This window comes from Aegilops tauschii, chromosome 3, assembly GCF_002575655.3.
Source record: "Aegilops tauschii subsp. strangulata cultivar AL8/78 chromosome 3, Aet v6.0, whole genome shotgun sequence".
Taxonomy (NCBI): domain Eukaryota; kingdom Viridiplantae; phylum Streptophyta; class Magnoliopsida; order Poales; family Poaceae; genus Aegilops; species Aegilops tauschii.
Window position 1 is genome coordinate 613,089,419 of NC_053037.3, and position 17,175 is coordinate 613,106,593.

Sequence of the window (17,175 nt, forward strand, 5' to 3'; positions counted from 1 at the left end):
TGCAGGCCGCTGACGACGAGCAGGAGTAGTTAGGAGGATCCCAGGCAGGAGGCCTGCGCCTCGTTCGATTTGTATCCCAGTTTGTGCTAGCCTTCTTAAGGCAAACTTGTTTAACTTATGTGTGTACTCAGATATTGTTGCTTCCGCTGACTCGTCTATGATCGAGCACTTGTATTCGAGCCCTCGAGGCCCCTGGCTTGTATTATGATGCTTGTATGACTTATTTATGTTTTAGAGTTGTGTTGTGATATCTTCCCGTGAGTCCCTGATCTTGATCGTACACATTTGCGTGCATGATTAGTGTATGGTCAAATCGGGGGCGTCACAAGTTGGTATCAGAGCCGACTGCCTGTAGGAGTCCCCTTTCCAACTCCTTGGCCGAAGTTGAGTCTAGTCATTGCAAAACTTTTACTAACATGGTTGTGTGTCTTACGGGCCCACGTCGCCATTGGGTGGTACTAGGATCTTTTACTCCTCGACCTTTACTCTGGGACTCTGAACTCTCTTCTACTCGGGTTAAACGAATTTACTAACTCTAACACTAGGATCCTGTGACCGCATCACCCCAAAGTTGGATAAGCCATAGTTGTTTCTTAGAATAGTATTTTGAACAATTCACACACTGTCATTTGACTCCTTTGAAACGTCTTTACTTTCAGATGGAACCCACGAGGCAGGTCGTGCGTCACACGACGGCCATTGGTGCCTCGGGATCACCGGCTGTGCTAGCTGAGATGATGACCTATCTGGGTTATCGCTGGCACCCTGAGTACACCGTCTACGAGGAGTACCAGGACTTTAACCAGGAGCAGTACCGTGCCATCGTCCACCTCTACTCGCGGGAGTATGACTCCACTACTGTGCTGCACACCGCTCATGGTGTTGGTGTGACCATCGATATGGCTGTCCACGATGCTGCCTATGCTGCTCTGACACGTCTTCGTGGAGAGTATCGGGAGTTGGACACCTCCCCTTTCAGGCACATTGCTATCGCATCTGATGTTGGTGCGGAGGGATACTATACTGCTGCCTACTCCACTGTCACCCGAGAGCCCTTCTACCATCAGAACCTAGTTCTGCATGCTGATGGGCTAGATCGAGCTAACCGAGCTCTTCGCCACGAGATGTACACCACCCGTCAGCACCTTTACCGTGCTCTGACGCTGCTGCACCCCTTTGTCCGATCTGGACAGCTACCGCGTACAGCGATCTACCCAGCCAGGACCGTGATGCCCCACGGTGTCGGTTGGCCAGAGGTGGGAGGCTACTCTCCCGCACTTGGTCCTCTTCTGCCACCTGAGCGTCGGGCTCTACACCTGAGTATCCGCGGCCCCCAGTCTGCTGACGTGGAGGGCTATCCGTTGCCTCACTACCAGCTGTGGGGCTACGATTACCTCCACAGTACCTCTTGGGACTGATGTAGGCTTGCTTGTAGTGTTAGATGCATTGGCCGCGAGCCTGTGTGCCGCCTATGTTGTTTTAGTCTATGTACTGAACTCTTTGTACTGAACTCTATGCATGACCCCTTTCGTAAGTTATGCCGACTACTATGTAGTAGCTATCGTGCTCCTTTCATTATGCATGTTTCATCATGAATGATTCTTGTCTTTGCAAATTTTTCTCAATGATGAACTACCCCTGTGTCGTGGTCGTGGTGGCAATGCCCCACCACCACCTGAGTACATGGCTGGTATGATCCAACAGTTCGAACTGAACCGCCAATTCATGGAAAATATGATGGCTCAGTTTCCTCGCCCCAATATGGACCAGCAACCAACCCCAGTAACTCTGCAGGATTTCATGCGCCTGAACCCAACTGTGTACTGCAGCTCAACTCAGCCTCTGGATGCTGATGACTGGCTCCGTGACATCACCTATGAGATGGAGTCTGCCGATGTAGCCCCTGCCAGCTATGTCAACTTTGCTTCCTTCTTTCTGAAGGGGCCCGCAGCTTAATGGTGGGACAGCCACAGGCGTACTCTGCCAGCTGGAACAATCATCACCTGGCCAGACTTCCAAGCTGCTTTCCGTGCCCGCTTCATTCCTCAGGGAGTCATGGACCGGAAGAAGTGTGAGTTCCGCAACCTCACCCAAGGCAACAAAACTGTTGAAGCTTATCAACGGGAGTTTCTGGACTTGTCTCGCTATGCTGAAGAGGACATTGCAACTGATGCACGCAGACAGGAGAAGTTCCGTGATGGCCTTCAAGCTGACATCAAGCTCGCACTTCTAGTGCATGACTTTGCTGATTTCGCCACCTTGGTGAACAAGGCCATCAATGTCGAAACTGGCCTGCAGGAATACCAGAGCTCTCACAGGCGCAACCGTGACACGGGCTCATCTTCGGGCCCGCCCTCACAGAAGCGTAAGATATGGATCCCGAACAGCATGTACCGTCCAAATGCATCTGCCCCAAGGCAGACCTATGCTGCACCTCGTCTGCCTCCACCACCATCTAGGCAGTCAAGACTTCCAGCTCCACCGTCCCAAGCCCCTGTTCCCACTCCCAATAATGGCTTGTGCTTCAGGTGTGGTCAACCAGGACACCGTGCTAGAGAATGCAACCAGAACCAGAATCAACTGGCCCTTCCAGCAACTGGCCGTGGTAACAATCAGCCCCGCAACAACAATGCTAAGTCTTATGGTCGTGCTCATGCCAACCACGTTGATCTCAACGAAGCTCAAGACCAGCCTGCTACTGTGATGGGTACACTCCTCGTAAATTCAGTACCAGCATCTGTTTTATTTGATAGAGGTGCATCACATTCATTCATGTCAGAAGATTTTGCATTCATGCATGGCATTAGAAGCGAAGACATGAATGCTTCACTATTAGTACACACCCCTGCGGGCCAATGTCGAACCTCCATGATTTGCAACGACGTCCCCGTTGAAATCGAAGGACTGGAATTTCTTGTCTCTCCCATCGTACTGAAGTCTTGTAGCATCGATCTCATTCTGGGAATGAATTGGTTAAAAGCGCATACTGCTTCAATCATTTGCACCACTAAGACCGTCCATCTGCTACACCCTTCAGATGAGATAGTTACTTACCAAGCCCATCTGGTGCAAAATGCCGAGGCAAGGCTCTATGCGTTGAATGCATTGAACGCTGCACCACTCGAGGGCATTGAAAACATTCCCGTCGTGCGTGAATTCCTCGACGTCTTCCCTGAAGAACTTCCAGGGATTTCCCCTGCTAGAGCTGTCGAATTCATCATCGACTTGAAACCAGGCACCACTCCTATAGCCAAGTGACCCTACAAGATGTCGCCGCATGAACTCCTTGAGCTTAAGGAGGAAATCGACAATTCTCTTCGCAAAGGATTCATTCGCCCAAGTTGCTCTCCTTGGGGAGCACCTTCTCTCTTTGTCAAGAAGAAGGATGGGACAAACCGATTAGTTCAAGACTACCGTCCTATAAACCAAGCTACCATTCAGAATAAATACCCTCTCCCTCGGATCAGTGATCTGTATGATCAACTGGCGGGTTCGTCAGTGTTCTCTAAGCTCGACTTGAGGTTGGGTTACCACCAGATCCGTGTTCGCAAAGAGGATATCCCAAAGACCGCCTTCGTGACTCGATATGGTTCATACGAGTACACCGTCATGTCTTTCGGTTTAACCAATGCTCCAGCCACCTTCTCTCGTCTGATGAACTATATATTCATGGATTACCTCGACAAGTTCGTCGTGGTTTATCTGGATGATATCCTGGTATTTTCCAAGAACGAAGAAGAACATGCTGAACATCTTCGACTTGTGCTGGAAAAGCTACGAGAGCATCAACTATATGCCAAGTTCTCCAAATGTGAATTCTGGCTACCCGAAGTAACCTATCTTGGGCATGTCATCTCTAAGGATGGTATTGCCGTCAACCCTGAACGAGTCCAGGCTATCCTTGATTGGACTCCTCCCAAGAACGTTAAGCAAGTCATAAGTTTTCTCGGTCTCGCCAGCTATTGTCGTCGATTCGTCGAGAACTTCTCCAAGATCGCCAGGCCTCTGACTAACCTGTTGCATAAGGGCGTCAAGTTCCAATGGACAGACAAATGTCAGAAAAGTTTCCAGGCACTCAAAGACAAGTTGACTTATGCCCCAGTTCTAGCTCCACCTGATACTAAGAAGGACTTCGTCATTTACTGCGACGCTTCCCGTCAAGGATTAGGCTGTGTCCTAATGCAAGACTGCAAAGTGATTGCTTATGCCTCTCGGCAATTACGCCCTCACGAAGAGAACTACCCAGTTCCCGACCTCGAACTTGCTGCTGTCATTCATGCGCTAAAGCAGTGGCGACATTACCTTCTTGGTAATCGTTGCGAGATCTTCACTGACCACCAAAGTCTGAAGTATCTGTTTACTCAGCCAGACCTGAACCTCCGTCAGCAGAGATGGATGGATCTTGTTGCAGACTTTGACTTGGGTATTTCCTATACGCCAGGCAAGGCTAATGTAATGGCTGATGCCTTGAGCCGCAAGTCTTACTGCAACCACCTCCAGGTTCACAAAGTTCAGCCCTCGCTTGTTGAAGAATTCAGGAAGCTGAACCTCCATATTGTTCCTCCGGGTGCACTCGCTCCCCCTCCTAAGGAGTTTGGCAAGGTGAACCTCCACGTTGTTACCCAGGGTTCCCTCAATACCCTAGTTGCTAAACCAGATCTCGTGGACAGCATCAAAAGGCTATAGAAGTATGACTCTGAAGCCCACAAGATTAAGTGCTACCTCGCGGAAGGAAAGCCCTCATTCTTCACGGTTGCTGAAGATGGCACCTTATACTTCAAGGGCCGCCTAGTGGTGCCATGTGCAGAGAAAACCTGGATATGACACAGGAAGTTATGAAATAAGCTCATGATACGCCTCTATGTATCCATCTTGGTAGTACAAAGATGTACCAAGACATCCGTCAGAGATTCTGGTGGTCTAATATGAAGCAAGACATTGCTCGTTATGTTGCTGAGTGTGACGTTTGCCGTCGTATCAAAGCAGAACATCAAAGGCCTGCTGGAACTCTGCAACCTATCTCTATTCCTGAATGGAAATGGGACCATGTTGAGATGGACTTCGTCACTGGATTTCCCAAATCACAGAAAGGTAATGATGCTATTCTTGTCGTCATTGACCGGCTTTCCAAAGTTGCACATTTTCTGGCGGTCAAAGAAACGATCACTGCTAGTCAGTTGGCAACGCTCTATATGTCCAGGATTGTTTCACTCCACGGTATTCCATTGGTTATCAGCTCAGACCGTGGTAGCTTATTCACTTCAAGATTCTGGGCAAGTTTCCAAGAAGCTATGGGAACTCATCTGTCATTCAGTACTGCATTTCATCCTTAGTCGCAAGGGCAGGTTGAACGCGTCAACCAAGTTCTCGAAGACATGCTTCGAGCTTGTGTTATTTCCTTCGGCAAGAAATGGGAGGAATCTCTCCCGTATGCTGAGTTCTCTTATAATAATAGCTATCAAGCTAGTCTGAAGATGGCCCCCTTCGAAGTGTTATATGGACGAAAGTGCCGAACCCCTCTGAACTGGTCAGAAACTGGGGAACGTCCACTCTTCGGTCTGGATATTATCCAACATGCCGAAGAACAAGTCCGCATTATTCGCGAGAATCTCAAGACTGCTCAGTCACGTCAGAAGAGTCAGTATGACCGTCATCATAAAGACATGGTCTATCAACCTGGCGAAAAGGCTTATCTTCGAGTCACACCAATGAAGGGTGCTCACCGCTTCGGAATCAAGGGCAAACTAGCTCCTCGATATATTGGCCCATTCATTATTCTCGAAAGGCGTGGAAAAGTGGCATACCAACTGGAGCTTCCACCGAACCTTTCTCAGGTTCACGATGTGTTCCATGTGTCACAGCTCCGCCGTTGCTTCAAGGACCCAATCCGAGCAGTGGATCATGAAGTGCTCGAATTGCAGCAGGACCTCTCCTATAAGGAGCATCCGGTCCGCATTCTCGACCAAGCTGAACGCCGCACACGTCAGAAGGCGATCAAGTTCCTCAAAGTCCAGTGGTCGCACCATTCTAAAGATGAAGCCACTTGGGAACGAGAGGATCGTCTGCGCGAAGAATACCCCGCATTTTTTCCTTCTACCTCCTAAATCTCGGGACGAGATTTCTTGTAGTGGAGGAGATTTGTAACGCCCGGGTAATCAAGCTACAGTAATTCCCCGCTAATCATGCCACGTCACCTCGGTTACTGTTGTTAACCGTGCGATGATCCAAAACCGTTTCATAATTTAAATTCAATTAGTGTCAACAATAAAAGTTTTTCAAAATTTAAAACAAAATGTTCGGGCTATGTCAATTATTGCATCGGTAATTATGGTGAAGTAAATACATTTTTATAAAATGCATAAATACTTTTAAATGAATTAAAACAGAAAAGAAATAATGAAAGAAAATACAAAGGGGAGAAACAAAAAAAGAAAAAAAGAAGAGAAAACCCTCCCCCACTGGGCCGACTGGCCCAGCTGGCCACCAGGCCGCCCGACCGGCCCACCCCTGCCTCAACCCTCGGGCCGGCCCACCCCGCGCCCCCACTCCCTTATCCCCCCACTCCCAGGGTCCCGAAACCCTAACCCACCACTCTTCCCCCACGTCGTTCCCCTCCTCGCCCCCGATCCAGATCGGATCGGGGCTCGCTCGCACGCGCGCGCCTCGGGCCCGACGACCCCGCCGCCTGGACCTCGCCGGCGCCTCTTCCCCACCGGCCTGCTTCCTCCTCGCCCGCCGGCCTGCTTCCCCCACCTCAACAGCCTGCCTTCTCGTCGCCCGGTCGTCGCCGTCAACCGCCTCGCGCCCCGCTGCCAATCCCCCTAGAACCCAGTGAGCCCCGCCTCGCTCCCTCCCTCTCCCTCGTGCGCTCGCGCTCGTCGCCGCGGTCCCCGCCGATCTCGCCCGCGGTTGACGCGCTCCGGCCGCGTCCGATGCGCGCTTACCGCGCCGTGCCCGCGCCCGCACCACGCCCGTCGTGGCCTCACCCCGGCCGCCCCCTGTCCTGTCCCTGCGGCCTCCTTCCCCCACGCGCAGGCGACGCCCCACACCCATGGCCACCTCTGGCGCTCCGGCGCCCGCGCCCTGCTCCTCCCCTTCTGCCCTGCCGTGGCCTCGCCGCTGCCACGCCGGCGAACCCTCCCCCCTTGCCGTGGCCCCGGCTGGCCGCGTCCAGGTCCAGCGCCCGCGCTAGCCCGCGCGGCGACCGAGCCCGTCCGCGCGCTCGTGCGCGCCCACGGCCGCACGCGCGCCCGCTCGCCCGTGCGCCCGCTCGCCCGTGCGCCCGCGCCCACTATGGCCGAGCCCGGACAAGTCCGGTGCCCAAAGGGCCCGGGCGGACATGTCCGCCCCTGACCTATGACAAACGGGGCCCAGCCCCAGAACGAAATAAAAAAATGAAATGAAAAAAATAATTAATTAATTAATTAAGATAATTAATTAACTTATTTAATCATGTTAATATTAATTAATTAAGATTAATTAAACTAATAACTAATTAACCTAATTAACTACTGATAATTAACTAACAGTCACTGACAGGTGGGACCCACCTGTCAGGTTGACCACGTCAACGGTGAACGTTGGCTGCTGACGTCAGCATGACATCATGCTGATGTCATAAATCCAAATTTCAAATTAAATTAAATAATTAATTAAAAATCCAGAAATTAATAAATTCTTTTGAAAATCATATCTTTTAATCCGTAACCCGGATGGAAATACTTTGTACATGAAAGTTGCTCAGAACGACGAGACGAATCCGGATACGCAGCCCGTTCGTCCGCCACACATCCGTAGCATAGAAAACCTGTAACATTTCACCTCCGTTTCATCTGTCCGAAAACGCAAAACAGCGGGAATACTTTCCCGGATGTTCCCCCCTTCGCCGGTACCACCTACTGTCGCGTTAGGACACACCTAGCACTGCTCATTGTCATGTCACGCATCGTCATGTTTATGTTTGCATTGTATTTATTGTTTCTTCCCCCTCTTCTCTCCGGTAGACTACGAGACCGACACTGCTGCTGCCCAGTTCGACTATGGAGTTGACGACCCCTCCTACTTGCCAGAGCAACCAGGCAAGCCCCCCCCCCTTGATCACCAGATATCGCCTATTCTTCTCTATACTGCTTGCATTAGAGTAGTGTAGCATGTTACTACTTTCCGTTAATCCTATACTGATGCATAGCCTGCCCTTGCTTCTACTGTTGTTACCTTTACCTGCAATCCTACATGCTTAGTATAGGATGCTAGTTTCCATCAGTGGCCCTACATCCTTGTCCGTCTGCTGTGCTATACTATCGGGCGGTGATCACGGGTATATACTTATATACTATATACATGACACATGTGATGACTAAAGTCGGGTCGGCTCGTAGGAGTACCCGCAAGTGGATCTTTGTGGCGGAGCGACAGGGCAGGTTGAGACCGCCTAGGTGAGAGGTGGGCCTGGTCCTGGTCGACGTTCGCGGTTACTTAACACGCTTAACGAGATCTTGGTATTTGATCTGAGTCTGGCCATTTGGTCTATACGCACTAGCCATCTACGCGGGAGTAGTTATGGGTATCCCGGCGTCGTGGTATCAGCCGAAGCTCTTTTTGACGTCAGCGACGGAGCGGCGCGCGCCGGATTGGACTGGAACGCCACTAGGCTAGGTCTGCTTCCGGCCGCCCTCGCAACGTGCAGGTGTGCAATGGGCGATGGGCCTAGACCCCTGCGCGCATAGGATTTAGACCGGCGTGTTGACCTCTCGGTTGAGCCTAGGTGCGGTTGCGACGTGTTGATCTTCCGAGGCCGGGCATGACCCAGAAAAGTGTGTCCGGCCAAATGGGATCGAGCGTGTTGGGTTATGTGGTGCACCCCTGCAGGGAAGTTTATCTATTCGAATAGCCGTGTCCCACGGTAAAAGGACGACCCGGAGTTGTACCTTGACCTTATGACAACTAGAACCGGATACTGAATAAAATACACCCTTCCAAGTGCCAGATACAACCCGGTGATCGCTCTCTAACACGGCGACGAGGAGGGGATCGCCGGGTAGGATTATGCTATGCGATGCTACTTGGAGGACTTCAATCTACTCTCTTCTACATGCTGCAAGATGGAGATGACCAGAAGCGTAGTCTTCGACAGGACTAGCTATCCCCCTTTTATTCTGGCATTCTGCAGTTCAGTCCACTGATATGCCCCTTTACACATATACCCATGCATATGTAGTGTAGCTCCTTACTTGCGAGTACTTTGGATGAGTACTCACGGTTGCTTCTCTCCCTCTTTTCCCCCTTTCCTTTCTACCTGGTTGTCGCAACCAGATGCTGGAGCCCAGGAGCCAGACGTCACCGTCGACGACGACTCCTACGACACTGGAGGTGCCTACTACTACGTGCAGGCCGCTGACGACGACCAGGAGTAGTTAGGAGGATCCCAGGCAGGAGGCCTGCGCCTCATTCGATCTGTATCCCAGTTTGTGCTAGCCTTCTTAAGGCAAACTTGTTTAACTTATGTGTGTACTCAGATATTGTTGCTTCCGCTGACTCGTCTGTGATCGAGCACTTGTATTCGAGCCCTCAAGGCCCCTGGCTTGTATTATGATGCTTGTATGACTTATTTATGTTTTAGAGTTGTGTTGTGATATCTTCCCGTGAGTCCCTGATCTTGATCGTACACATTTGCGTGCATGATTAGTGTACGGTCAAATTGGGGGTGTCACATCTGTATGATAAAACAGGGGAATCTGGGGTCCGTATCCGCACCTGGAACCATATCTGAATCGCAGCTAAGTTGCCCGTATCCGCACCTGGAACCATATCCATACATGCCTTCGTCGACAGTGAAGGAAAACAAGATATAATGTTGTCTGATTCAAAAGACGACACATCAACTGCTGCTCTCAGCACAAACGAACATGGGCATAACCGCTGGCCTTGCGATTTGGTGTCGGGAAATGCCAGTGATGTTTGTTAGACGAAATGAAGCGGATATTGTCTCAGTAGAGGCTCCCCCCCGTCCTCCTCTGTGATAGGCTCTGGTTCTTCAAGGTGCGGGACAAGTTCTACATTGTTGGACATTCGGAAAAACTAGACCAAGAAAGTGTTGATGAGGCCACTGAAAAATGTTTTCCTTTGTGTAGAGTAGTACAAGATTTGATCAGGACCGTTCACATACTGTCAATGAACATTGACTAGCAGCCAATAACACACAACGGTGCTCATTAGGGCTCTTGATATTCCGATTGATGCTACTTGTACACTTTGCAAGTACGTGTGAAAAACACATACATCTACTGTTGTTCAGATGTAGTTGAAACTGCGGCATAAACATATTTGACGTCTATGGTATTCTATCTTTGGAACAACGTTCTCTCTAACTAATCTTCCACATCTGGCCAGGAACAACTTACCCTGCATAACAGAGGAAAAAACATTAGTCACAAGGGCACAGAGAATCAAGGCTTTATACATTACATATCCAAGGCGAATTCAATGTGGTGAAGTTGTCAATACCACATATAAAGGACGAATGCAAATGTTGCTTTCTAGAAGTGAACCAGAGTAGTATTAAGCGTACCATGAAATGTTTTCTAAGAACCAGCCGTGCAAGGTTCAGTCCATGTTAAAAATACCAACAAGTTAACTGCAGATGTCCTATTCTGATATCATTCTAGTAACCGAAGTGAACAAAAAATCAACCTCATAAGTGAACAAAAAATCAAATCAGAACAAGCAATACCACAACATCAGATTAAAGTGGTTTAATCAAACCACAACTCTAAAAAAGTAGACTCAAGCATGCACTGAGTAAGATGACGGTTTTGCCTTGCAGCGCTGCCCACAAATGGCCTAATTTTTTTTTCTAAATCGTAAGTTTTTTTTTCATGAAGCGTTCTGGCCAGAAACTACTCCCAAAGCCCTCTTCATCGTCTTCACCGGTTCGCCGGCAAAGCTCCAGTGCACCAGTCCTTCATGTATCCACCATCTCCCGACCTCCAACATGTCACCATACACCGTCGGATTCTCGAATGACTCGACGATCATATACGACACTCCGGTCATATGTCATGTCCATAAATGGTGGAAGCAGGACAGGGCGCACATGGCAGCGGATGAGCGTACAGCTCAACGGCTGGCAAGAGAGTGGCGGATCATGGAAGAGCAAACTTCGGCAGGCCACACATGGCAGCGGATGAGCGGACAGCTCAACGGCCGGCAGGAGAGTGGCGGATCATGGAGGAGCAAACTTCCGCAGTCGCGTGGCTCAGAAATTTGGAACGCGATTGCCTGCTGCCCTCGGAAGCCTCAGTTCCCCATGAACTCACATTGATGTTCATGGATTCTTGCATGCCGATGTGGGACAGCAGCCAGTGATTGGGGTTACTATTAAGGACAAAGCACTCTATCGCCTCACAAAATCGGTGAAGGCCAAATGTGCCTTTCATATTGGTTCGCTCTAATATCTCACAATTAAATGAGTGTGGAATATGGACTGTTCACGCATCCAACAAAGGACCTCCCTCGTATGCATTGTGTGGTCGTGGAACAACTCTCGCGTGCATATATATAGTGTCGGTTCCCTTGCTGCCAAAGAACTCCTCGGGTCATCATATTGCCATGATCATTTGCATTACAATGGCATGGTAGATCCTCATGCTTATCGTATTCTGAGAAATGCCATTTTTACAGCTCGAATCGCCACTTCGCTGCTGTCAAGCAGAAAACGTGGAACCCTAAAATCTGAATCAAGAAGTCCCGGTCCATAATAGCAATGGTTGCATGAGAAAACATAGGAAATCTGGGTCCAGACCTCCCATGTCATCAAAATCTCAATGCTTGGCTATATTTCTCAATGATATCGTGCATGCCCAAGTTATAACTTCAAGATTTCCTAAATTTGGGTACTGCAATGGGTGCAAACTGAAGGGGTGCCGTATTGTATATGCATCTTGTTTGCACGGACAAAGAGGACGGTGGTCCAGAAGCACCTGTCGCCCGTAGAAAAACAAAATAATGGAGCACTTCGACTTGTGGCTGCCACCGGTTGCTGAAGGACAAACAATTGCGATTGAGCTGAGAAGCACACAACACCCAAGGGCTGGTTTTGGTATTCTTTATACTAGACCTAGTAACATCTCTGTATTGGTTCTCAAACTCGGTGAAGCAAAATGTGCTACTTGGATTGGTTTACTCTAATATCTTGGATTGGTCTACTTGGATTGGTATGAATTGTTAGACCCCAGAAAGGACAGGATGCATTGTGGGTGGCGAAAAACTACCGCTTGCAAAAATAGTGTTGATTCAGCTGCTACCAAAGAGCTTCTCGTGTCCTCATATTGCCACGGACATTTGCATTAGCATGGCATGGTAGATCATCAATTCATCATGCTTATTGTGTTTTGCAGAAATGCCGTTTTTACTAGTGGAACTGCACCTTCACCTATGTAGTTCAAAAGAAACCACGGAACTCAGTGTTAAACATATAAGGTTCAGGTTCAGCGCATAGTGCAACATTGTAACGTGGTAGATCTCTTGGAGATATTCTGGTAGTTTGTTGGCCTAGGTAACTAGCTTAACCGTGGCTAACTCTATCTCTCTCTTTCTTCTTCTCCAAGATGTACTCTATCTCCTGTATGCGCTACAGGGATCTGCGCCCCTGCCTATAAACATGAACCACGTCCCCTCATATAGAGGTAAGACGTTTATCGCATCTTCACATGGTATCAGAGCATGCACTGACAAGAGTTGAAGTAGACTTGGAGAAAGTAAGACCAACATTAACAGTGTCTTTGACATATCTTACTATCCGTTTTGCAGCAGTCCAATGAACTGTAGTGGGAGCATGAAGAAACTGACAAACTTTGTTCACAGCAAAAGAAATATCTGGTCTTGTAAGAGTCAAGTACTGGAGTGCACCAACTAAGCTTCTGTACTTGGTACTATCTTCCTGATTCAGGAGTTCTCCCTCTGTAAGAGAAATTTTTTCAGAACTTGACATTGGTGTTGGTGATGGCTTGCATCCCTGTAGCCCAGCTCTTCTTACAAGATCAGTAGCATATTTTCCTGAGATAGGTGAAGTTCACTTCCTTGTTTCCTTACCTCAATACCTAGGAAAAAATGCAAGTCTCCTAGATCCTTCAGTGCAAATTCAGCACTAAGATCTTTCAACAGTCCTGTCACTGCTTCATTTGATGAGCTTGTAACAATAATATCGTCAACATAAATGAGCACAAAGATAGATGTGTTGCACTTATTGTAAATGAACAGTGACGTGTCAGACTTGGAAGGAACAAAACCAAGTGCTTGTAATTTTTGACTGAGACGGGAGTACCATGCCCTAGGAGCTTGTTTAAGGCCATACAAAGCTTTATCCAACTTGCAGACATGGAAAGGTGTGTTTTTGTTCTCAAACCCAGGAGGTTGCTTCATATACACTTCCTCTTCCAGAACACCATGAAGGAACGCGTTCTGAACATCTAGCTGTCTAAGACTCCATCCCCTGGAAACAGCAATAGACAAAACAAGACGAATGGTGGCAGCTTTAACAACGGGACTAAAGGTGTCCTCATAGTCTATGCCATACCATTGCTTAAATCCTTTGGCAACAAGTCTAGCCTTATATCGATCAATAGTTCCATCAGACTTCCTTTTTATTCTGAATACCCACTTGCAATCAATGAGATTTTGACCTTGCCGTGAAGGAACTAGATGCCATGTCTTGTTTTTCTAGAGTGCTCTGTACTCTTCTTCCATAGCTTGCTTCCACTTTGTGTCACCTAATGCCTCATCAAGCGTTTGTGGTTCACCTGTAGAGCAAGCTAAGCCAAACTTAAGTACCTTTTTATAATTGACAGGTTGCAATACCCCTTTTTGTAGACGTGTGCGAGGCATGGATGGTGAAGCAGCAGCAGTTTGCTGCACAGAAGATCCGGGGTCTGCAGCAGAAAAATCCACATCAGTATCCCCCAGTGATCCCGAGGCAGATATTCTGAGATCTGACGAAGAGGCAGGATTTTCTGCGGCTTCAGCGGGTGATGAAGGGGCGCCATCCGCCACAGAGGATCCACCCGCAGCAGGAGATTCGCTCCCACCAGGAGCGTCATCAGGATCCATGCGAGATCCAGCGCCTGTCGGGTGGTCCACCACATGGGGCCCCGAGCCGGACGGCCGACGCGGGCGCCGCGCGTAGCACGTGGGCGGATCGGGGAAGCGGCTCGTCAGCTGCCGCGTGGGGCCCGGAGATTGGCGCGGGCCATCAGCGCCCGCGGATTGGTCGAAGGCGTGGCACGCTGCCGAGTCAGGGCGGGCGACCCGAGCGCTGTCGGACGTGTCGTTGTCAGGCGCAGGTGCAGAGGCGTCAATCCCGAAGGAGATCACCTGCAGGACTGGTGCGGCCCGGATCCCGAGGGAGATATGTCCCCCGAGGGCCTGCACATGAAATATGGCTCGTTTGGAGCCGTTTCTTCACCGTTTTCATCACCGTGAGCACCATTGGCTTCACTGTTTTGTCCTGCATCATCACATAGCTCAAGCAAACTGTTATGAGGATTAGTTGACATGTGATCATTACAGTTATCTTCCCCAGAGGCACCTACTAGATGGGATGGCAAAAGGAGAATTTCTTGGCGAAGAAGAGCACCGGCGTTTGGATGTAGATCAGCAAAGGGAAATTTTGTCTCGTCAAACACGACATCTCTAGAGATATAGACTCGTCCAGTGGAGACATCAAGGCACTTAACTCCTTTATGTTGAGGGCTATAGCCCAAGAAGACACACTGTTTCGAGCGAAACATAAGTTTGCGATTGTTGTAGGGTCGAAGGTTTGGCCAACATGCGCACCCAAAAACACGAAGTGATGTATAATCGGGTTTGATGCGAAGAAGCCTTTCTACCGGTGTTTCATGATTGATGACATGACTAGGAAGCATGTTGATGATATGAACAGCGGTAAGAAAAGCCTCATCCCAAAATTTGAGGGGCATGGATGCGCCAGCCAAGAGAGCTAGACCAACCTCAACAATGTGCCTATGTTTTCTTTCGGCAGATCCATTCTGCTGATGAGCATGAGGACAAGAAACTTGGTGAGAGATGCCAAGAGTTTGGAAGAACGAGTTTAATTTTTCATATTCCCCTCCCCAATCGGATTGAACGGCAATGATTTTGCTATTAAACTTTCGTTCAACGAGAGCTTGGAAGTTGTGAAACACTTGAAAGACCTCGGATCTTTTTTTGAGTAAATAGATCCAAGAATACTTGCTATAGTCATCAATGAAGCTAACATAGTAAGTATGCCTACCAACAGAACTTGGAGCAGGACCCCAAACATCAGAAAAAATAAGTTGCAACGGTTTGGTAGAAATACTCGTAGAAATTGGATAAGGTAATTGATGGCTTTTAGCCTTTTGACAAGAATCACAAATTGTTTCAACATTATGCTCTCCAACATATGGGAGCTTATTCTTCCTATGTAATCGTTCAACTAAAGAAAAAGATGCATGCCCTAGTCTATCATGCCACCTTGTCGAGGAGATTTTGGTGACACCATAAGCTTGCTTATTTATTCTTCTAAACTCCGGAATCAATGGGTAAAGCCCGCGAACACATCTACCTCGGTAGAGCACCTTCCTCGTTGCCTGATCCTTGATCAAAAAGAAAAAAGGGTGAAACTCGAGAAAGACATGATTGTCAATGGCAATACGATGAACGGAGAGTAGATTTTTAGATGCACTAGGGACATGAAGGTTTTTTCTTAGATGAATCTTTCGGTGAGGGGTTTGAAAAACTGAATGACCAACATGTTTAATCCTCATACCTGATCCGCTTGCTGTATGTATCTGGTCTTGGCCGCGGTACTTCTCCCGCATAGTCACCTTTTCAAGTTCACCGGTGATGTGATTTGTAGCGCCACTATCAACATACCAGTTTGTATCAACCCCGTATGAGGCTTCTGCAGCACCAGCGACCTTCTCATCTTGCGAAGATTCTCCTTCATCCTCCTCAAACCGGTACCAGCAATCCCTTGCTGAGTGACCGATCTTGCCGCAGATTTGACACTTGACAGCGTCGGGGCGGCTCCTGGAGTTGTTGTGACGGCCCTTGTTGTTGGTGTAGGAGGGCCGCCCACGAGAGGCGCTGTTGTTGGAGTTGCCGCTGCCGCCGCCGCTGTTCTTTCCCTTGTTGCGCGGAGGGCCACGGTAGCCGCGTGAGCCACCACGACCACCACGAACGGCGGCGTTGGCGGAGCTCTTGAACCCGGCGTTGTTGCCAGCACCATGGAACATAGCAATGCGCTGGTCGAGGTTGCTTACTTGAGCGAACAGATCATCGATCGTGATCGGTTGTTTTCGGGTGTCGAGTGCCGACACCAGCGGCTGGTACTCCATGTCCAGCCCTGCCAGGATGTAGGAGATGACTTCATCGTCATCCAGCGGCTTGCCAGCGGCCGCCAGTTCGTCGGCGAGGGAGCGGATGTGAGCGAAGTAGGCGCCCACCGTTTGCGTGCCCTTCTGCGCATTGGAGAGGGCGATCCTGATGTTGTTGATGCGAGATCGGGACTGGGACGAGAACATGCTCGCCACAGCAGTCCAGAGCTCATGCGCCTTGCGGATCGAAGTCACCTGGATAAGAACTTCTCGAGAGAGATTGATCAATAGATGACCAAGTACCTGCTGATCTTCCCTTACCCAGACTTGGTGTAGAGGGTTCGGGACGGCTTCCTCCTTGCCATCTTTATCCTTGGTGACGAGGAACTTCTCTGGTTCCTTGATGGATCCGTCAACGTAGCCAAACAGGCCAGCGCCGATGAGCTGGGGCATGATCTGAGCACGCCAGAGGACATAGTTCGTCCTGGTGAGCTTCTCTGTTACCTGACCATGGATGGTGGGTACAGGAGCGACAGCGGAAGACGACATGGTTGGAGCTAGGGTTTGATGGATGCTAGATGTTGTGGAAGAAGGAGGCTCTGGTTACCACTTATTTGTCTGCAAATCCTATGTTTCATGCAAGAACAAAACATATTGAGATTGACTTCCACTTTGTTCGAGAAAGGGTTGCTAGCAGGAAGCTTGAGATCCGGTTTGTACATTCCAGAGATCAAGTTGCAGATGGCTTCACCAAGGCATTGCCTACAAGGAATTTTGAATTATTCAAACGTAATCTCAACTTAACAAAGTTGTGATTATGGGA

The 17,175-nt window shown here is 49.2% G+C and overlaps 1 protein-coding gene across 1 annotated transcript; it reads right to left on the reverse strand.

The window, feature by feature from the left end:
• Positions 1-12,703: 12,703 nt before the first annotated feature.
• On the reverse strand, positions 12,704-16,901 carry LOC141020836 (uncharacterized). Its single transcript, XM_073495783.1, has 6 exons — positions 15,803-16,901; positions 14,471-14,526; positions 13,733-14,418; positions 13,574-13,645; positions 13,090-13,489; positions 12,704-13,012 (listed from the first exon to the last, which is right to left on the reverse strand). The coding sequence occupies exons 1-6, from the start codon at positions 16,899-16,901 to the stop codon at positions 12,704-12,706; spliced, it is 2,622 nt and encodes an 873-aa protein (XP_073351884.1).
• Positions 16,902-17,175: the final 274 nt, after the last annotated feature.

Bases quoted from the DNA above. Each gene is read 5' to 3' on its own strand.
- LOC141020836 (XM_073495783.1), bottom strand. From the start codon at position 16,901: ATGTCGTCTTCCGCTGTCGCTCCTGTACCCACCATCCATGGTCAGGTA. The intron at 14,419-14,470 runs GTGATGAAAACG...TTTCATGTGCAG, and splicing joins TGAAGCCAATGGTGCTCACG to GCCCTCGGGGGACATATCTC. The intron at 13,646-13,732 runs GTACAGAGCACT...GTGGGTATTCAG, and splicing joins AAGCAAGCTATGGAAGAAGA to AATAAAAAGGAAGTCTGATG.